The sequence below is a fragment of the Malus sylvestris genome, chromosome 16 (genome assembly GCF_916048215.2).
Source record: "Malus sylvestris chromosome 16, drMalSylv7.2, whole genome shotgun sequence".
Lineage (NCBI taxonomy): Eukaryota > Viridiplantae > Streptophyta > Magnoliopsida > Rosales > Rosaceae > Malus > Malus sylvestris.
In genome coordinates this window covers 212,113-233,606 of record NC_062275.1, presented here as the reverse complement: position 1 = coordinate 233,606, position 21,494 = coordinate 212,113, and the positions used below count along the sequence as shown (strand labels likewise).

Here is a 21,494-nt window from a genome sequence, read left to right as displayed (position 1 = left end):
GACAACACTTCAGCTATAGCTATGTCTAAGAATCCTATGTTTCATCAAAGAACCAAGCATATTGGCAGGAAGTTTCACTTTATTCGGGATGCAATTCAAGAAGGTACCATTGATCTGATTTACTGCAATAGTGAAGAACAAATTGCAGACATCTTTACCAAGGCTCTTCCCAAAGACAGATTCAACAACTTGAGAAGTTTACTGGGTGTGAAATCACTTAACAATTTAGAAGGGAGTGTTGAAAAGTAAATTGCTTACTAATTTCATGTTAGTAAATGATTTACTTATCTATTTTATCTTTGTTCTATTGTGTAGCTGTTTTATGTTGTGATAACTTGTGCTCATATGCCAAGTGTGTGATTTTAGATCAGGTCTCTTTTCAATGGCTCATATGCTTTGTTCTGCCATGTGTCAAAATCACATTGGCTCATGTAATTGAACGGATATGATATCTGATGTAAAAGAAAGGAATGTAGATGAATGAAATGTTGCTCTCGGCAATGTAATAGAGTTGCAGTTGAAGAAACTTGGCTCTCTCACTCTCTCTGTCTTTTCAGCTTCCTCTAAAAATCCAATTCTTGTATATATCAGTTTACTAAAACTTAACACAGGGTTTCATTCTATATGAATGAATGATCTGTACGTCTTGCCTTACCATTTTGGATTCTGGACTATTCCGACTCTTACGATTACTAGTACTCTACTACCTACAATTGTGCTGTTGACGTGCCTCATAAAAAAGATATTTCTGCAGATATTAGAAAGATAGATAGAGAGAAGCAAGTCTAAGTTCCAACTTAAATGGCTTTTTCTTCTTCATTTCGTTTGAATATCCTTCTTTATTTGCTTGCCTTTAGCATATGTTGTGCTACTCAAACCCAAGGCGCTAGACTGCATCATCGTCATGATCCTCTGAGACAGCAAAAGGCAGACCAGGTGACTGAACTCCCCGGTCAGCCTCCAATGAGCTTCAAGCATTACGCGGGATATGTTACCGTCAACCACACTCACGGAAGAGCACTCTTCTATTGGTTCTTTGAAGCCACCAACAACCCTCAAGATAAACCCCTCCTCCTTTGGCTTAACGGAGGTACGTCGGTCACTGCCACTCATGACTTCATTTCCACACCGCTCTTTCTTACTAGTTAACACACAATTCCTCGTTAAACAACTTTTGTAATTGTTCTTCAAATGTTCACTCACAAATTTCTCTTTTTTGGTAGAAAATTTTCACTCAAAAAGATGTTCGCATACATATATATTTCTCATGATCACCTAGTTTATTAGTTTTAAAGGTAAACCTTATTCGTTTCTTGCCATTTATCACTAAAAATACCCCCAAAGATAGTCTCACTACCAATTGTAAACAAAATATCCAATCTTTCATAAACATATATATACACACGATAAATTACAATATATGGTCATGCTAGCTAAAGAGAATATGACATTTTCATCTTTTTCTTGTGCATTCGATTGTCATCGATTCTCTCCCTGTCATCATTTTATTTTCGTATTTTCCATATTTAAATATACTAGTGAGCTTAATTATGTTTTTGTTTCTATGGATGGGTTCAATTAGAAGAAGACTTATTCTTCTAAATCTCATCTGAACGTGATTAAACACATAAAATATAATAGAAGCGGAGTTCTTAGGATGGATATATTAGAAAATCAGGATACCATGCATGCACATGAAAAGAATAATATATGTACAAGCATGCGTGTAACTTCCATATCCTCATCGGATTATCGGAGGAGCTGTCAAACCCTACAATGATGGATTGCATATATTCCTAATTCCTTGAATAATATATATTTTCAAGTTTCAACCCCAAGTGTGATTTCTGAATTTGGTTATGTCTGTCTTCTTTTACCTAATAGAGATGCCTTGATTGTTCATTTAAAAATATAAAATAAACAAAATTAAAGATACAAACAGAAGCTTAAAGATTACAAACCGAACTTTGCGTACAACAAATATTTGAAATACAAAACCCTAGAAACTAGGAGTATCAGAAAAGGATATGAGTTTGATGAAGATCACAACTCCTCAAATCTCGGCAAGCACGCTGGATCTTGACTTCGTCTAACACATATACCATATATCCCAGCCTAAAGCAATTGCCCATTTGGTTATGTTTAGCCTTCTAGATATGTCATATATGCGCTTTTTTTTCGTCGTCTGATATATTAATGAAAAATGAATAAACGCTCTGAAAATTCTAGCATGGACCGGGTAAATGAACAGCTGGATGTAGGTTTCGTCGCATACTATACGCTCCGGTCTATACACAACAACACTAAACTGTCTATCTAGTCTTCAGCAATTAGATTAATTTTAAAAAAAAAATTATGACGCGGATGCAGGGCCAGGATGTTCATCAATTGGATACGGTGCCACAGAGGAGTTAGGCCCTTTCTTCCCTCAAAATAGCACCGAACCCAAGCTCAAGTTCAACCCTTACACCTGGAACAATGGTAATTTAATTGCTCCCAACTTAACTGCAACTTTCGAATGAAAGACAATATTGCATTTAGATTTAGTAAAATTACAATAAATTGTTTTTGGAGTCTGAATGATTAACCATGCATGCGTATTGTTGCTTGTAATTCATTTCAGCTGCCAATCTATTTTTTTTGGAGTCTCCCGTTGGAGTCGGATTTTCTTACACCAATACTAGTCAAGATATCGAGGAGCTTGACGATAAAATTACAGGTATCTGACTAGATTAATGCGTCTGTCTATCAATTTTTCATTTTCTTATGAATCTGCAAGTTATGACATCCATTTTCTTTCTTAAAATGCCTGCCAGCTGAGGATTCATACAATTTTCTTATCAACTGGTTTAAACGGTTTCCACAGTACAAGTCCCATGACTTCTACATTTCTGGAGAGAGCTATGCAGGTACCTATACATATATATACAATAATAATATAATATATGTATGTGTCATCATGCATCTTTGATTAACTATATATCTTAGTCTTCTGTATGTGCATGTCCTTTTTACAGGGCATTATGCTCCACAGCTTTCTGAGCTCGTTTTTGACAAATCCAAGGAGAATCATATCAACCTCAAGGGATTCATGGTAGTTTTTCTCTAGCTACTTATTGCTCATCATATAAATAATTTATTTAATCGATTTTCTGTGTCCCAATAACAAACTAACTATGCGTATATACGATGATGCAGATTGGTAACGCAGCAATAGATGATGAATCAGACCAGAAGGGATTGATTGATTACGCTTGGGATCACGCGGTGATCTCTGATCGCTTGTACCATGATATTCAGAAGGAATGCGACTTCAGCCAAAACATATCAGAACAGTGTAACACGCTGCTGGAAGAGTACTATAATGTGTACAATATCATAGACATGTACAGCTTGTACACCCCTATGTGCCTCAGTAACACTAGCAGCAGCAGCAGCAGCAGGCAATCCCATACGATCCAAGGCACTCCCACTCTGTTTTCCAGAGCTGTAAGTAGTTCCCCACTAATTATAACGACTCATCATGTTATTAGAGCAAATAAAGTTGAATAAAATATTTGTGGTGCGCAGGATGTACGGCACAAGAGACCTGCAGGATACGACCCTTGTACATCAGATTACAGTTATGTGTATTTGAACAGGCCTGACGTTCAAAAGGCACTTCATGCCAATGTCACCAAAATCTCCTATCCATGGTCTCACTGCAAGTACCACCTCTAACCTATTACTTATTAATTCACCAAATAAATTAACTAATGATGCAAGAACTAAGTAGTCGTATGCGTTTATATATATATATGAATGTGATTACTCATCAGGACAATGTATCGTCCAAATACAGCAATAACATCTTCTGGAATGCACCACCATCAATGCTTCCTGTAATTGGAAAGCTTGTAGCTGGGGGTCTCCGGGTTTGGATTTACAGGTACTTAAATAAATGATTCATCATTCATGAATTAATGGATAGCTAATTACCAAATCTTTTCAGTGGTTGAAGTTGTGCGATCATGACTACCTCATTAACTATATAGAACTGTTTTCTGACATGATATTGCAGCGGGGATACTGATGGGAGAATTCCGGTAACATCAACTAGGTACGCGTTGAGAAAGCTCGGGTTGAAGATAAATGAAGATTGGACTCCTTGGTACAACAAGAAGCAGGTACTCCCTCACTAGTCACTCCTCCCAGTATCCTCTTGGAATTTATCATGTTATGTTGGGGTGGTTTGGTTGATCATCCTGTTTTTAATCAATTAATTGGTTGTAATTTTGATATGATAGGTTGGCGGGTGGAGAGTTGTGTACGACGGGCTTATGTTTGTGACAATTAGAGGGGCAGGCCATGAAGTTCCGGTGTTTGCACCAAGGCAGTCGCTCCTCCTAGTTGAACACTTCTTGGCTAATTGGAAACTCCCTTCCAAACCTTTCTAACATTCCCCATCTTCTTCTTCTCGATGTCAATAAGTAAATCAATTTTACGATTCTTTGGAAATTGTAAAGCTTCGTTAGTCTCTGGCATAAATTGTAATAGTCAGATTTCCAAGTCTTAATTGGTGGAATCTTTGCAACTTCGAAGCAGTTGCGCAAAACAAAAACAAAAATAGAGTAAATGCTTTTGGTGAACTTACACGGGTTTTGATTTCTGCAATCCCTGTGCACATATTTTTAGTGGATAACAAAAGAGAAAATAGCAACGCCTGATCGTGCATCCTTGGAAGTCCATCATAGAGGAAAACTAACCGCACAGATGTAAGATCACGCGTCGCTATTTTTTCTACAGTTAATTTTCGTTAAATTGCATCTCAGATCAGGCAGCCATCATAAACGAAAACTAACTGTAGATCATAATAAACTACCAACCATTTCCAACCATTACACAGAGAGAGAGAGAGAGAGAGAGTCACAAAACTTTGGCTACTAAATGAACTGAGACAACAACAATCAAAGCCTGTAGTGACTGAATTGTCGCTCTTTCTAGCAACAAAAACAGAACAAATACTAATGTAACAAGTTACAACAGACAGCTCAAAGGCTGATAAATAAACTCATTGGTTGCAACCACCAAAATTTGCACGAGGGAGGGAGGCTGCATTAACTTCCGCAGCTTTCCCTAAGTAAGGCTCACATTAAATACCGAAAAAACCTGGACCTGCACGTGAAAGAAGTTCCTGGCCTGCATCCTTACCCATGTTGATCATATCTTGAGAAGCATACGGGCCTTTCCTAGAAGTTTCAAGTACTGAAAATAGACACACGGAAAACATAATTAGTGGCAAAGATTAATTTCTTTTCTTTCCTTTTTAAGTTTACAGTGGAGAACTAGGAAATAAAACTGAATGAATGTTCCTTAGGCTATGTTTGGATGTGGCTTTCCAAGTCCCAAGGGATTGATGCTAAGTTATGAAGTAATGGATCATAAATTGTTATATAGAATCCTCCATGAGGATTAAAAAGGCATGTGAGAGGGACTTGTAGATGACACCTCCCAATTAGATATTAGCAAATCCCTCTCACATATCTATGTAATGCTCATAGAGGGTTTTTATTATCCCCTCTATGTTGCATTTTGTGGTCCATTCCTTAATTACTTGGCATCAATCCCTTGGAACTTGGACAACCTCATCCAAACATAGCCTTAGAGTCTGAGCATGAGCATACCACGGGTTCCATCAGGGGAAGCCACCAACCCTTTGAATATGCAATTACCATCCTCATCTTTGCTAGCATATCCAGCAATAGGAGTTCGACAAGACCCATCCAGGGTCAGAAGGAACGACCTCTCGCATGCAACTGCTAGTCTTGTTTCCTCATGATTCAATAAAGCTATGTAATGAGCCTGCAAGGAAAAGACCAACCAAAAATTAAAATAATATTTTGGAGAAGCAAAAGCAGAGCTTAGCAGTTAGCGGGCAACAACTTCTATATAAATATTACACAAGGTTTTTGTACTAACCCAGAAATAATGTGTGTGTGTGTGTGTGTGTGTGTGTGTCAATCACCTTAGGAAAGTTCAGAAGTATTCACATTCACAAGTCCAGATGGATCTAAAGATACAATTTTTTGCATAAATTTTACTGATGCATGATTTTCTAGCCACTAGCTCACGCTAAAATAGCTTAGAATTGTTTCCCCTTAGCTATTGTAGAACACTCCTGCCAAATACCCAAGTGTGTGTTCATGGGGCCAATTCAATGATATCAACTACTGCAAAAGTATAACATCATTCAATATGTTAGCTTGAGAATGGAAATGTAAAGATTTAAACACACCATTTTATCGTCATTGGTTCGGCAGGCAATTCCAATCGCCCCCTGAGCAACTGCTGGAAGCATTTCATCTAGTGAAAGAATTGAAGTTACATTTTCTGTCATATCTAATCGTTTGAGTCCAGCTAATGCTAATAAGGTTGCTTCGACCACCTTTTCATTAAGCTTTTTCAACCGTGTCTGGACGTTACCCCGAAAATTCTCCTGCACCTGCAAGATGAAATTAAGCACAACGTGAATAACAAGCAACAGAACAATGTCAGAAATCTAAGAAATGGCATGCAATAGTGGCAGGGAGAGAGTTACAAACACACTGGGATAGAGAGTTATAAAAAGGAAACAAGAAAAGAGTCATGCTTCAATCATATTCAGGAAGGGGCAGGCGCATCGCCCTATTAATTATTCCTAACAAGCCACAATCAAAAGGCATGCATGTCATGGATCTGAACATCTAGTGCCACTTCAAATCCGTCCTAAACATTTTCTCATAAAGACAATTGGCTAGGAAGGAACTAAAGTCACGATCATTTAGCTTTTTCATTCAGTTAAACGAACATCTACAAGTGATCTGCAACCCAACCCTACTTCACGCCAACACATACACAACCCATTCTAGAACAAGATTTTTCCACCGGGATACCATTAGAATGAAGTAAATGGACCAACGGATATCCATTCCATGGCCCAGGCAAAATACAAACCCCATGACTTTCGAAATCTAACACATAGCTAGAAACAGTTGGCACCCTCCAGACTCCATTAAATGATCCCAAAAACCAATGCAAACTTTAAATTCAAATGAACTAGCATACAATCTCCAAGATATCGAACAAGCAAAAGTCAGATATACACGTGACACCAAAGAATATGGTAGCTTACATTGAGTGATGGAAACCTATGGAGTATCTGTGACTTTCTTCTAAGTGAAGCAGTACCAACAGTGCTTCCAGCTGGCAGATCTGCAAGAGAAGATGAAGTTAAGGATATAAATGCATCTCGGACATCCTCCCGTGGAAGGTTGCAAGGCAGAACTGTCTGCTCGGGTAAGTAGGTAGGCACGTCTTTCATTGAGTGGACAGCAATGTCAATATCACCATTGATGAGTGCCTCATCTATTTCCTTGGTGAACAAACCCTTCCCGCCAATGTCTGCAAGGGGCTGACTCAGTATTTTATCACCTGTAGTTTTTATGATAACAATCTGAATTGCGCCCTCTTCAGCTAGCTCGGGGTGCGATGCCATGAGTTTCTCTCTTGTCTCGTAAGCCTGAGCAAGTGCTAATGGGCTATCCTATATCCAGAAAGAGTATCAATAACTCACCAAAAAAAGACATAAAATACAAGATTTTGAAAAGAAACCCATCATTGTAATTCATCTAGGAATTCATAGATAATAGAGATAATTGGAGTAATGAGCTAAAATCAGATTACATTTTCAAATAGGTGGAAACCCAAAAGTTAAAAATGAGGGGAAAACATGAAAAGAGTACCTTCCTCGGGTGCCAATTCTGATTAGGGCAACTTTGGACTTCTGGATCTGCTGCTCAACAGCGACGGAGGCCCTTGGGATCCCAATTAGACTGTGTTTTCTGATGGAGTTGGGAAAAGATCGAGTCTTGAGGGAGGGCATGGAGGAGCGGAGGACTGAGACGGAGCCAACTCCTGCTGCGAAGTTGATTGAAGAGCATGAAGGAAGCGCCTGCTTGGTCAAAAGAGACGAGGAGCAGGAAGAAGAAGAAGAACAACAAAGGGCCTCCATTGCACTTGCAGAGAGAGATAGAGAGGGAGGGAGAGTAAGAAGTAGGAGATGGCGATTGGGAGTGTGGGAGTATGAAGGGATTGTCTGAGGATGGATGCTGGATAGGATAATTTGGGATTGCAGTACAGGGTATGAAAGGGTGCCTCCTCCAATACGCTTCTTCTTATCGTCCGGTTCCTTATCAACTTCACATGTTTGATCTCAGCTAAATCCAACTACTTGCCTTGCCACGTTGGCTTTATTTTGTCACTTTTTGTGGAACAGATCCTCTCCGGATCCTACGGACCTCCTACCATCACTCACCTCCCACTCGAATTCCCACTACATATTTCCTCGACCTTCAACCCTTCGCATTTTCTCCATCTTCTTCTTTCTTTTTCGATTCGTCGATCGTCGTCGAAGAAGAAGGCAACGATGTTGAGGAGAAAGAGAAAAGGTGAGAAAGTTGAAGAGGAAGAGTGATCTTGAGATCCAGATGGCTTGAATCTGGAGAGGATCATGTTCTACTATGGGAATTGGAACCCGTCCCTGGCCCTGCTTTTACACAAACCAAATTTGGATCCTTTTTTTCTCTTTTGTCTTCCAATTTTGAATCTAACTTTATGCATAAATGTGGCCATGCTGCCATAGTTACGAGAATCTAGCTTCGCTAACGTTGGCCTAAGTCTTAAACCTTCCCGATGGCTGTTTGCTTTCTCTATACTTAAAAATGCATTTTTTTTCCTATAATACAAGCTATTTGGAATATGCAACTTCTTTTTTCTAATTATGTGGGAAGTCGCAAATAATATTACTGAGATCTTTTTCAATGAAACTTTATACTCGGACTATTCTTCAACATGTTTTGGACTTCATTTATTGGGTTTGAATTTACTTTCTTAATTTGATTTTTCTTAAAAATACTAACTCCATATTAAAATGTAAAAAAAAATTGATTGAGTCTTTCAAAATATGTGTTTACTCGAAGTGAAAAGGGTTGATCAAATTGTTTGAGCCCAAAATAATATTTTGGGCCAAGCTTAGAGTTGTTCTCAGCCTAGTAACATTCATCCAGAATCTTGTTATGGGTTGTCCAACCAAGGTCGACTGAATTTGGTTCAAAGTCCTATAGGGGTTAGGATTGGCCGAAACCTTATCAGATTGGGTTGAGGAGTTCTAATCTGAGTACATTTCTAGTTCGGCCATGAAGGGGTTTGCTGCTATAAATAGAGAAGGAAGTGCAGCATTCAAAGCCCCCTTCAAATCGACTCAAAAATTGCCTTGCGCAAAGCTTCTCAACAACCCTAAGAATTTTTCGTCTCCCCATTTATTCCTGCCAACACAACTTCAGTTTGGATAGAAAACACTGTGAAGGCAATTGGTGACATCTTCAGTTTGGATAAATAGCACGGTCAACAAGGATTTCTGAGTCCTTGTTGGTAAAGGTCATCTCATTAGCCTTTTCGGCGAAGTGAGGTGTTACTAGGTTACTAGGCTTGACACATTGAAAGCCGAGTTTTATTTTATGATTAGATATTCACAAGTACATTGTAGAGTTCGGTATTCCGATGATTGAATCACATTTACGATCAAGACATTTATCTTTTTCGAGTATTTGTGTCCATATAGCCTGGTAACAGTTCAGCGTACTTATACTCTTACAAAATATAATTACCGAGATCAAACCCTGCGCTGGCGATTTGTGAACTTCGAAGAAACTAGCAGCCTTTTCTTCAGGTTTTAAAACTGAAGGCTGAGACATGTTTCTTCCTCGACTGCAGTCGCAAGATCGAGAAGTCAGCAGTGCGCCCAACGCCACATCGACATATTTTACTCCCCCGCCGAACTCAACTGACGAGTAGGCACACCCCACACACAACCGAATGACGTAGTTAGCTTATTAGTTACTCGACTTGTGCGCTACATAGTCTTGGTAGTTTTTAAGGTCAACACAAAATGAATATAGTGCAAGCATAATTTTGATTAGATTGACTAGAGCAAATGTACTCTCTTATGAATATAAATTTGAATCTCAATTCCAGCCGCTTCTGTTAACTTAAAGCACACTATTACTCGTATAAGAAAAACATAATTGAATGTAACAAATATGTCATCAAGGTTGCTTGTACTACCATACTTCACTATCGCGTGAATTTCACAAACTTGACATTTTATATTGTTTAAAAATCTCACCTATTTTGTACATGAACAAGGGTACATGGCCACCCTAAAGTTAGAGTGACTTGGAATTTTCAACCATGAACTCGATTGCACCACTCTTGTTTTTCAATCAGGATTACTAAAAAATATTTTATGTAATACGTACAGATAACTAAAACCGCATCCAACTAGATAGATTTAACATACATATTACAAACTACTGCATTAGTAAATGTATGATACCACCTAGGCACCTAATTATTCCATGACCACAAAATACATGAGAAAACAAACTGCACTGCACAACACAAACAAGAAGGCCTTTAACTAATTCAATCGCGAAAGGTTAATTTCTGATTATGTCCCCGGAAAAAGGCCGTCCTCAAGCCTCTTGCAATCCACCAAGTAGGCAAACCCATAAGCCATGTTTTTCAAGGTCGCCTCGTGCAGCTCCCGATCCGACGTCGCAGTCGCGTCCGTGGAGAAAAACACTCTATACCCCCTTATGAACGCTTCACGCGCCGTCGTTTCGCAGCACAGGTTGGTCATGACGCCGGTTACGATAACCTCCTCCACCCCCTTCTCCTTCAGGTATTCCTCGAGGCCCGTGTTCCTGAACGCGCTGTACTTGTTCTTGTCGAACACGCGGTCCTCGTCGGGTCCCCTCCGGTCGAGCTCCGGCATGAGCTGCGATTCGGGAGTGCCGTCGTAGACGAGATCGCCGTTCCACCACTCGTCCAGCATGCCGTAGTCGGAGGGGGACTTGTGGGCGTGGCGCGTGAAGATGACGGGAATGGAAGCCCGTCGGCAGAGGCGGATGGTGGTGAGGAGGTTTTGAAGGATGGGTCGGGCCATGGCGGAGAAGTAGTTCTGCACGTCGATGACTAGAAGGGCCGCCGCTTTTGGGTTCGGGTTTCGTTTCCTGATCTCGTATTTTCTGTATGAGGAGGAGGAGGAGGAGGCGGAGGCCATAGCCAAACGATTCAGAACTGAGATTGACTGATTGAGCAGTTCAGGATGAGGATGATTGGGGAGAGTGTGTTGGGTGATTCATTATCAATTATCTCTATATGAAGGGAATGTAGATAAGAGAACTTTAACAAAAAGTTATCTTATTTTAATTAAAAATCATATTTTAACAAAAAAAATTATATTTTTACACTAAAAAGTTAATTATGTATTATTTACTTTACCCTTTATTTTGTCATTATAGTTAAAACTCAAAGTTTTTAAACTATTTTCATTAGTTTTCCCTATATATTAAGGGAGAAGGAAAAATCGGTGATTAATAAGTTTATTATCTTTTAAAAGGATAATGTTACACTATGTTTATACGAGGGAAATAAACTTCAAATTCGGATAAAAATCAGAATTTATAAATTGACATGCACCAATTCTCTTGTTTGGATTCATAAACATATAAATTTAGAATTTCTGCGTAGAAAAAAAAAACATGGAATTTGTGTCCTCCAATTCCCAAGTTTAAGTTTCATGTAAATAAGTGTTATTTCCCAATTTTTATGATTGCGAGTTTAAAAATAACAAATTATGTATTCAATTCCATTGTTATTTTAAGTTAATTAAACAAGAAAATTCACAAATTTAAAAAAATAAAATCTCTTCACTTCAATTTTCATCATTTTAAAGTTCCTTAATAATTTTAAATTTATTCTTCAAAATATAGTGTTAGGAAGATCAAATGATATGAAAATTGATAATTGAATTATTTTGATTAATGTGCTTATTTTTTTTAGACACATGTTATTTAGTTTATAAATTTAGCGTACAAATTTAGTCTACAAATTTAGTATACATAACATTACTCTTTTTAAAATGTTCTTATAAAAAACAATAACAACTAAGAGTTTGCTACCATTTTGTAAGAAATGAAAGGTTATGTTAAAGAGAGTTTACTGCTATTTTTTATTGTTGTATATTTATACGACATTTTTGACATTACCTTTAAATAGGCTCTTAGGCATCATAAGAATTGTCATCTTGACTTGATTTAGTTATGGTGTTTCATAATATAGGAATATACGACGTTTGAGAATTGCCACATGCAAGATGACCATTCTCAAACATTAGATAATTATTTCATTTTTTATTTTTTATTTTTATTTTTCACTTTTCTAAAACTGAAAATTTGGATAATAATTACCTCTAATTATATAAAAAAACTAATTAAAATTAAAAACGAACTTTTTATCAAACTGCTCATAATTATTTTGTGGTTGAATGTGACTAGTAGTCTCAGGCACGTTCCAAGTTACAACAATTTTTTTTTTATTACTTGTTTTATAATTATTAAAAGAAAAAAGAAGAAAGGTCAAGATCGTTCTGGAGGGTTCCTGAATCCTAACTAGTCAGTACCATTGATAACGTCATGTCATTTCCTGCGAATTATTCTGCATTAGGAAATTTAGACGTGAGGCTGAGAGTGATCAGAATACACAAGTTATTAGAAATCACAGTTTGAAATACATAAGAAATTAAGTAGATCCATCTTCAATAATAATGTCCTACTTGCTACCGCACCTGCACTCAGGGTGGGCCGTCGACCAGGCCATTCTTGCCGAGGAAGAGCGAGTCGTCATCATCCGCTTCGGCCATGACTGGGATGACACTTGCATGCAGGTAATTTTTCCATTTAATTAATTAATTAATTCGCTTTCTTTCTCCCTTTTTGTCTCTCTATTAATCAATACAATTGCTTTGTCCATATTTCATAGCCTTGATTTCCTTTTTTTATACAAGCCATGCTCCGGATGGAGGAGATTCGAATTTAATATCTCGGATGATAAGATTAAATGCTCTTAATCAACCGAGACAAGAGCCGTGACGAGGGTTGAATTCTTGTTTGTTTCGATATTGATTCACATGAATATTATTATCTCGTGTTCAACCGATTGCTGTTTTCTTTTCTTTGATTTGGAAAAAATAAAAGCAAACAGTTGCAGAACCAAATCCAAGATGCTCGGAAACCGGGTTCGATTTCGGGCCAATACGGGTTCAGTCAGTTGGCTTTCTCAAGTTTTAATCTTGACCGTTCGTTTCATCCAACGGTCAAAAATATTACTCGTAAAAGTCCATCGACTACACGTTGTATAAATTAGCGGGGGCGCGTACTATCTATTTTTCTTTCATAAAAATTTGCTGATTAATTTTTAGATCTTTCTGAGAGCGAGAGAAGAGCTTGGGAGAGAGTGAAGGGAAGAGGGTCGACGAAAAACGATGTCGTATCTGCTGCCGCACCTCCACTCAGGATGGGCCGTCGATCAGGCCATCCTCGCCGAGGAGGAGCGTCTTGTCCTCATCCGATTCGGCCACGATTGGGATGAGACCTGTATGCAGGTTCGAATTCCTTTTTTGGCAACTTTCGTTAACCCTAAATCCTCAGTTCTTTAGTTTCTTTTTTCCTTTCATGTTTCTTAATTTTGATTAAAAAAATTGATTCGATTACATGCTAAAATCCTAATATTTAAGAGAGAGACGACATCAGGAATTCTGTTTAGCAACTAGGGATTGGTTTAGAGTAACCGCATTTACGCTCATTTAAATTAAACGATTACGGTTATAGGTAACCGTTTAGATAAATAAACGGTTATGGTATAACCGTTTAGATAAATAAACGGTTATGGTATAACCGTTTAGATAAATAAACGGTTATGGTATAACCGTTTAGATAAATAAACGGTTATGGTATAACCGTTTATCCGTGAAATTTAAATAGCCGGATATGGGTATTAACCGCGGTTATAAACGGATAATCGTTTACCTATTTATTTTATATACGTAAAACTAACATAAATCATGTTCTTGATCTAATAATATTTAGCACCCAATAAATTAGCAAGGAATTCATCGGTCATTCTCTCATTAACATTGTTACATGAATGATGATTCACATTATCAAGGAATTGGCCAAATTATTTTAAATTTTTTGCGGGTAATCGTGAAATTGATAAAAATGTCTTTTAAACAATTTTTGTAACTCAATAATACTTAGCAAATATTATATTTACTTTCATTGGTAACATTTAAAAATATCGTTCGTAAATTATCATTTCAATTATTGGAATGATATAAGGATTTAAAAAATTAAAATATGGAAATGTACGATGAAGGTACTTTTATCGTATTTAATTGTCAAAATAAAAAATTATGATAATTTTTTATTTATTTTCAAGTTAATAAAAAACATGGAGACGGGTGAAAAAGGGTAATTGTAATAAAAAAAGATAAACGGGTTAAAAATGATAAATGGGAAAATAAGTATTAAACGGTTACGGTTAAATGGGTATGCGGTTATGGGTATGGTTAACCGTTTATAAACGGTTATGGGTGTGTATAACCATTTAGACAATTATTCAACGGGTAAACGGTTATGTGGATATGAGCATAAATGGTTATGGGTAAATAACCGCGGTTACTCGCTCATCATAATCGTTACCCATCCCTGTTAGCAACCAAGGAAGAAAATATCGGTAATATCGGAAATATCGGTAGTCCGAAAACACGGAAATATCGATGGAAATATCGGGATAATATCGATATTGCTAAAAATTACATGGAAACCAAGGAAATTGTAAGAAAAATTTGGAAATTTTTATTGAAACTTTGCAGGATGTTTATTTAGTCAATTATTTATTAGTTTATCATAAAAAATTGGAAGAAAATGCATTGCATGATGGATTTAACTGATTTAAGTTGATTATATAGCGAGCTGGCAAACATTGTGAGTGTAGATAATATGTAGTAATTAATAAAAGAAGTTTAAACACACCATAATCATTTATATATTATGAATTAGTATAACATTTTACACTTTATACATTACATGGTATGATACATGAGTGACTTATTACCCTTTTTTATTTATTTAAGAATTATATGGTTGTGGGGGTTTTATTTAAAATTTATATTGAAGATGCTCTTAAATTATGTAAAATTGTAATCGAAAACAATAATTTATAATTTATATAAGATATATATATGTATGTATATATATATATATTCCACTTTATAAACCGTCCATCTCACCTTGCTATTTCTCATCACCCATCCACCTTGGGTGGTTTTCATGATTAAAACCATCTCAAAGTCCATGGTTTTCAATTTTTAAACTATCCAAAAACGTCAACATCTGCTATCTCACATTACCCAATTTTTTGAGTCCTCAACTTGCACAACCACCGCATATTATTCACTCTCTCATCTCTGCTCTCACTCACTCTCTCTCTGCCTTCGCACTCTTTCATCTCCGCCTCTGCCTTCGCACTCTCTCATCTCTGCTCTCACTCACTCTCTCTCTCTTCGCACTCTTTCACCTCCGCCTCTGCCTTCGCACTTTCTCATCTCTGCTCTCACTCTCTCTTTCTCTCTCTCTTCGCACTCTTTCATCTCCGCCTCCGCTTTCCTCACCGATCCCACCGACGACAACCCCACCTATGTCGTTGACTCCAGCGACGACCACCACGACCCCCAATCGCCCCCAAACCCCAACCTCAACCTCCACAACAACCACCCATTCTCCTCCCCCCCGGAGCCCGCCGCGCTCGCCTCCGTCTCTGTTCCACGTCTGCTTCAACCAAGACTACGCCTGCTTCACCGTGGGGACAGACCACGGGTTCCGGATCTACAACTACGATCCGTTCTGCGAGCTCTTTCGCTGCGACTTCGACAACGGCGGCGGAATCGGCGTCGTTGAGGCGCAGATCTTAGGTCTGAGTCTGCAATAGATCTGGGTAGTGCGACGACGCAGCATTGGCTGCCTTTCCGACGAGATTGTTTCGATAATATCGAATATATCGCGATATTATCGATATTATCGATAATATCGCGATATTTTGACGAAAACCATTTGGATACCTATTTAAATATCCATTGCGCGAAAAACCAATAATATCGGCGATATTTCACCGATATTATCGGCATTTTCTTCCATGTTAGCAACTAAGTAGGTGTGGCTGTGGCTGACTTTTTCTAGGTTTTTATTTCATTTATGCATATAGTAAGTGTCCTTAAAAGTTTTGGTGTACATAAATCTGTTATATTTTGTGGTAGGGTAGTGTCTTATCCGCACACATTTTTACTTCACACACCTCTTCCAGTTCCGGCCTAGATCGAATGAATTGAAGAAGGTCAACCGCTAAAATGAAGTTGCTTTAAACTAATGTAGGATAATTTTACCAAGTAAGAAGCAGTTCTGAAATTTCACTAATCTCATATTTTGATATTCCAAACTGGCTCTCAAGCAAGCCAAATTATCAACTAGTTTCATACTGAATTGTGATTGTCACTCCTAGAATCTAATTGTGCTAATTTTCTTTCTAAATATAGAAACTTTGGAGTGCACAATTAGAATTTTGGAGTGCCAATAATAGGTCCCATTTTGTAGATTTTTGATCTTGTAAACGGTTTTCTGTGTTCTATGGAATTCTCTCGGCTTTACAGGTCCTGTTCCGTGTTCACTGTGGTGATTAGCTTTTGTACATACGGATCATTTCTTTTTTGTATGTAAACCTTATAAGTTAGGTGGCTGCGTGCATGAAAAGTACTACAAAAGATAATGAACTTTTCACCGTGTATATGAAGCCTCTTATCCCTATTTCATTTTATCATTTCTTTCTGTAGATTGAATATATTTATTAATCTCGATTTGAATGCTGCTGATTGACTTGTGGTTTGTTATTGTGTTCGATTTGCTAGATGGATGAGGTGCTGGCTTCTGTTGCCGAGACAATAAAAAACTTTGCTGTGATTTACCTCGTGGACATCACGGAGGTTCCTGATTTCAACACAATGTATGAGCTCTACGATCCATCGACGGTCATGTTCTTTTTCAGAAACAAGCACATTATGATTGATCTTGGCACGGGGAACAACAACAAGATCAACTGGGCTCTCAAGGACAAGCAAGAGTTCATTGACATTGTTGAGACAGTGTACCGCGGGGCAAGGAAGGGACGCGGTCTGGTCATTGCTCCCAAGGATTACTCCACCAAGTACCGCTACTAAGCCCTGCAGACATTGTAATTCATTTCGGGGGAATATCTTGTAATTTGGAATTGGATGGGGTTGCATTGAACTTTATTAGATGACTTGTGGACACAACAAGTTTTGTCCATGTAGATTGCAGACTGCATCTCAAATTGTTTCTAATGCTGCAGCATATATGTGTGGAATTGTTTCTTATTAAGCAATGACGTCTCGTGCGAATGATTGCTTCTTATGGTTTGATTAAGCTTTGCTAACGAACAAATTTTAATCTATTTTTATGCCATGGCATCAAAGAAAGAAGAAAAAGAAAAGAAAAAACATATCTAAATCTTATCCTTCCTGTTGATTAAATGATGATTACACTTACTTGTGAAGTTGGCCGGATGCGAGAAATTTAAAAAAGGCGAGCTTGAAAAAAATGAGAAAAAGCAAGCTGCCCCCATGCAGGATCGAACTACAGACCTTCAGTTTACAAGACTGACGCTCTACCACTGAGCTATAGGGGCCACTTGACAGCAATGTTACGAAATTTTGATATTTATTTTATTAAAGAATCATGGTCTGCAGAGTACAAGAGTTGGGAGAGAAGACAGGGCGGCGGGGCATTGTTGCATAGAGAAATTTTTTAGAGATTCGATCAGAAGAGAGAGAGAGATGGAGAAGGCGGTGAGCGTGAACGTGAGAGCGGAGATGGAGAAGCTGAGCCCTGAGCAGTTGAAGGCTGTCAAAGAACAAACCGATATGGAAGTCAATCTTCTCCAGGAGTCCCTCAACAACATCCGCACTGCCACCGCCCGCCTCGAGGTCGCCTCCTCCGCCCTCCACGACCTCTCCCTCCGCCCTCAGGGAAAGAAGATGCTCGTCCCCCTTACGGCGTCGCTTTATGTCCCCGGCACCCTCCACGACGCCCACCAAGTCCTGGTCGACGTCGGCACCGGCTACTTCATCGAGAAAACCATGCCTCAGGCCAAAGATTACTGCGACCGTAAGATCAACTTGCTCAAATCTAATTTTGACCAACTTGTCGAGGTATGTTCACTTTTTCATTTTTTGTTATTAGTATTATTAGAGATTAATTAACTTGTAATTTTGCAAAAAGTTATATTTCAATCTTGATTAATTTCCATTGATTTTGGTAGTGCTAGGGTTTGGGGATTTATTCTGTTACGCATTGTGAACTCATAGTAGCAACAGTTTAGCTTGTTTGGATGATTTGACTGTGTATACTTGGTTTCACTTGTCATTTAGTTGAATAGCTCTTGTAGGAAGAAGGATGTTGCTTTTGTGGATTCAGGAATGAATCGAATAAGGCGGAATATGAAAAGGGAAGTGATTTCCGCATTGTGCACACCTCCTGTTTGTTTCTAGCCTGATTGTATCAATGATAATTAAGGAGAAACCGCATAAGGGATTGAATCCTTTGGTTGCAAAATTCTTCAACTTTGATTGCTAGTCTGCTGGAGATGATCCCTTGTTCTGCGTTTTGTATTGCTATTATCATCCATTTAAGAGAGAGAAATCATGAATTCAATGTGATGTGCAGGTTGCTTCTAAGAAGAAAAGCATCGCAGATGAAGCCGGGGCAGTTTTGCAATCCAAAGTGAAGCAGTTGGCTGCTACAACGTCATAGGGGTGGATGATTTTTCTTATGGTGGTTATGATCTTATTCAAAGATGATGTTGAAATGTACTAGATTTCGAGTGCGAACGAGCATTTGTTTTCTTGCCCATTTAGATTTCTAGGATTGATTTCTCATCTGCCATATGTGACTCTGAGAAACGCGAATGCTGTTGTGTAGCAGGACAGAACTGCTTGATAGTTGATTGTTTCAAATTTTATCAGATTTCAGCTGTTCGAGTTTAACTTGAAGGTCGAAAAGTGCTCTTGTTCATCGTCTTTTTGTTTCGAGGAAAGCCTATAATTTAAACATTCAGCTTGTTCAAAACAATACGGTGATTTGCAGCCTCATCGAGTGATTAACTCATTTAGGTATAAGTCAAAACTAGAGAAAATTTCTCTAAAAAAGTTCATAAGTTCGAAATTTGCAATGTGTTATGGCAAATTTTGTGTGATGAGTCAATAAATATCATTGATATTCATCGATTTTCTTAAATTTCTTTCTGATGTAGGATGAAGTTTTTAATTTCATCCATTTTTTTCATATCAATCATTGGTTTTTTAGATATTTCAACAGTAATATCGACAATTTTGTGAATATTTTACATCCAAATATATCTAGGACTTTTCAACTAAAAAGAAACTATAAGGACTTGAATGAAATTTGGCTCAAACGCGGGGACCAGAACGTAATTTTCGATCATGTTAGAGTTGAGGAGTGCGGACCGACTCGAACGAGGGCTTGATGAAAAGAAAACCCCCATATGAAAGAAGCTTCTTCCTTGATCTTGAACTGGATTTGGTAAGCTCGCTCACCCACAACCACACACAGAACACCACAGTGACTGTTGTAGATCCCCTGCAAAAGCAAACAGATTAGTACGTATCAGTATCAATCATCATCAGGTAATCTTTCTCTATCACTATTTTCATTTTTTTACTCGAAATAATCCTCCTTTTGGTTTTAATATTATATGCGTCTTCTTTTCTTTTTTCAAATTTCATGGGTTTATTTAGATCTCAGTTCGATGCTTTTTGTTAAGTTGCGGGTCGTGATTTGTTTGTCATTAAATTGAAATTAGAAATCAGAAAAATTGGAAAATTGGAAAATTGGAATATTGATATTTGATTGATTTTGTGTGTTTAAAACTTACTTGGGACAAAAATCCAACTTGGATCTTCAGTCTTCCGTGATTCTGTCGGGCGAGGGATTCCAGTGAAAAATTCCACTTGCAATTTCGCAGAGGGCTCGAGTGGGAATAATTCAATGAGATTTGATTGTTTTGCTCAAAATCTGCACGTATGGTTTCATAGTTGATATTCATTAAGATGTTTAGCATATCAGCATCCTGGTAATTTCCTGGAAATCTGAACTGTTCTCGACCTTCTTGATCTTGTTTTGGGCAGGATATGTCCGTGTTGAAGCATATTTGGGGTGATGTCGAGAGACATTTTTTGGCTTCAACGTCATGTAGTGGTTTATCTTTTCCAGGTCTGAAGTAAACCCCATAAACTTTATTTATTTCTTCAATTAGAGCTTTTGGACAAAGATTGCTACAACCTCACCCTCTTAGGTCTCACTACAGTAAACCAGAGCCAAATATCGATTCGCTCTATTGTACCCAACATGGCACAACTCTTCAGTTACACGGCCTGCAGACAGTTGTCTCAGATGTTCCTGGCAGTAATCTTTTTTCATGGTTCTGAATACATTTTAGCAGTTGGCATTCACGGGAGATCAAACGTTACTCTTAAGTCTCTTCTGATCAGCAAACACTATCTTCTTGCCATGGTTTTTTCCTTGCTGGAATACTGTGTTGAAATTATTTTGTTCCCTGGTCTGAAGGAACACTGGTGGATCAGCAACTTAGGCCTTGCAATGGTCATAATAGGCGAAATCATACGGAAGATGGCAATAATTACGGCTGGTCAGTCCTTCACACATCTTATAAGGACTCATCCCTCAGAGCATCACCGATTGATTACGAATGGAATTTATAGACTTGTTCGTCATCCTGGTTACTGTGGTTTCTTCATATGGTCGGTGGGTACTCAGATAATGCTCTGTAATCCCATATCAACAATTGCATTTGCACTTGTAGTTTGGCGCTTCTTTGCACAAAGGATTCCGTATGAAGAGTATTTCTTGAGGCAGTTTTTTGGGTCGCAGTATGAGGAATATGGCCGACGGATTCCTTCCGGGGTGCCTTTTGTAAAGTGAAGATCCTAATCCTTGGGATTCTGTAGGCATGGATGAGTTTCTCTTGCCACACTTGATCAAGAATAGCGTCGTCGTGTTGAACTGATAAATGGGTTACAAGGGAGACGGAATTGCTGCATTGCCCACTGCAGCTTAGTTGTTGCTTGGAGGCTTGGAGCGGCTCGTATTCGGTGAAACCATCGGTGAGAGAATGCATCCATCCCTGATTCCTGTTGTACCATTTATTTACAGAATGTATCAACCAATTTTAAGGCTTGAATTCAGAGGAAACGGAAAATTCCCGACTTTAGTAATTTGTCTGTTTTTAAGCTAATCAGGTTTTGGAGATTATTAGGGCCGGAATACATATAATCATAAGTCATTACATGACCGGAGGGTGGTGGGGGAGTGTGCTAAGCCTCATAATAGGCTAGCAATAACGTGATTCTAATTGGCTTTTGATGAGAATCGAACTTAAAATCTCTCATTTACAAGTGAAGAAGAATA

At 38.1% G+C, this 21,494-nt stretch overlaps 6 protein-coding genes and 1 non-coding gene across 11 annotated transcripts; 4 read left to right on the top strand and 3 right to left on the bottom strand.

Annotated features, from left to right (window-relative positions):
* Window positions 1–667: 667 nt before the first annotated feature.
* On the top strand, window positions 668–4,436 carry LOC126608514 (serine carboxypeptidase-like 34). The gene is made up of 10 exons (XM_050276454.1): window positions 668–1,090; window positions 2,371–2,481; window positions 2,624–2,719; window positions 2,817–2,909; window positions 3,018–3,094; window positions 3,199–3,489; window positions 3,571–3,707; window positions 3,842–3,928; window positions 4,061–4,166; window positions 4,287–4,436. Exons 1-10 carry the CDS (start codon window positions 802–804, stop codon window positions 4,434–4,436), a joined length of 1,437 nt encoding a protein of 478 aa, XP_050132411.1. The 5' UTR covers window positions 668–801.
* Window positions 4,437–4,902: 466 nt separating this feature from the next.
* Window positions 4,903–8,326, bottom strand: LOC126608515 (porphobilinogen deaminase, chloroplastic-like). The gene is made up of 5 exons (XM_050276455.1): window positions 7,761–8,326; window positions 7,151–7,556; window positions 6,275–6,481; window positions 5,664–5,841; window positions 4,903–5,244 (listed from the first exon to the last, which is right to left on the bottom strand). Exons 1-5 carry the CDS (start codon window positions 8,027–8,029, stop codon window positions 5,132–5,134), a joined length of 1,173 nt encoding a protein of 390 aa, XP_050132412.1. The 5' UTR covers window positions 8,030–8,326; the 3' UTR covers window positions 4,903–5,131.
* Window positions 8,327–10,337: 2,011 nt separating this feature from the next.
* Window positions 10,338–11,245, bottom strand: LOC126606235 (nicotinamidase 2-like). The gene has a single exon (XM_050273590.1). It carries the CDS (start codon window positions 11,138–11,140, stop codon window positions 10,526–10,528), a length of 615 nt encoding a protein of 204 aa, XP_050129547.1. The 5' UTR covers window positions 11,141–11,245; the 3' UTR covers window positions 10,338–10,525.
* Window positions 11,246–12,606: 1,361 nt separating this feature from the next.
* LOC126607111 (thioredoxin-like protein YLS8) lies at window positions 12,607–17,389 on the top strand. Of its 2 annotated transcripts, none has more exons than XM_050274557.1 (2): window positions 12,607–12,805; window positions 16,880–17,389. In XM_050274557.1, the coding sequence occupies exons 1-2, from the start codon at window positions 12,686–12,688 to the stop codon at window positions 17,186–17,188; spliced, it is 429 nt and encodes a 142-aa protein (XP_050130514.1). In that variant the 5' UTR covers window positions 12,607–12,685; the 3' UTR covers window positions 17,189–17,389. The 2 variants fall into 2 exon arrangements, with proteins under 2 accessions (XP_050130514.1, XP_050130513.1); XM_050274556.1 differs by lacking the exon at window positions 12,607–12,805 and adding an exon at window positions 13,311–13,522.
* Window positions 17,390–17,604: 215 nt separating this feature from the next.
* Window positions 17,605–17,676, bottom strand: TRNAT-UGU (transfer RNA threonine (anticodon UGU)). Its single transcript has one exon. It is a non-coding gene; the product is annotated as a tRNA-Thr (tRNA).
* Window positions 17,677–17,744: 68 nt separating this feature from the next.
* LOC126607110 (prefoldin subunit 5-like) lies at window positions 17,745–19,033 on the top strand. The gene is made up of 2 exons (XM_050274555.1): window positions 17,745–18,199; window positions 18,714–19,033. Exons 1-2 carry the CDS (start codon window positions 17,825–17,827, stop codon window positions 18,798–18,800), a joined length of 462 nt encoding a protein of 153 aa, XP_050130512.1. The 5' UTR covers window positions 17,745–17,824; the 3' UTR covers window positions 18,801–19,033.
* A 416-nt stretch (window positions 19,034–19,449) lies between these two features.
* On the top strand, window positions 19,450–21,301 carry LOC126607109 (protein-S-isoprenylcysteine O-methyltransferase A-like). 4 transcript variants are annotated; one of them, XM_050274551.1, is made up of 4 exons: window positions 19,450–19,693; window positions 19,972–20,087; window positions 20,195–20,279; window positions 20,362–21,301. In XM_050274551.1, the coding sequence occupies exons 2-4, from the start codon at window positions 20,055–20,057 to the stop codon at window positions 21,006–21,008; spliced, it is 765 nt and encodes a 254-aa protein (XP_050130508.1). In that variant the 5' UTR covers window positions 19,450–19,693; window positions 19,972–20,054; the 3' UTR covers window positions 21,009–21,301. The 4 variants fall into 4 exon arrangements, with proteins under 4 accessions (XP_050130508.1, XP_050130509.1, XP_050130511.1 ...); XM_050274552.1 differs by having other exon boundaries at window positions 19,453–19,693; window positions 20,374–21,301; XM_050274554.1 differs by lacking the exon at window positions 19,972–20,087 and having other exon boundaries at window positions 19,453–19,693; window positions 20,374–21,301.
* Window positions 21,302–21,494: the final 193 nt, after the last annotated feature.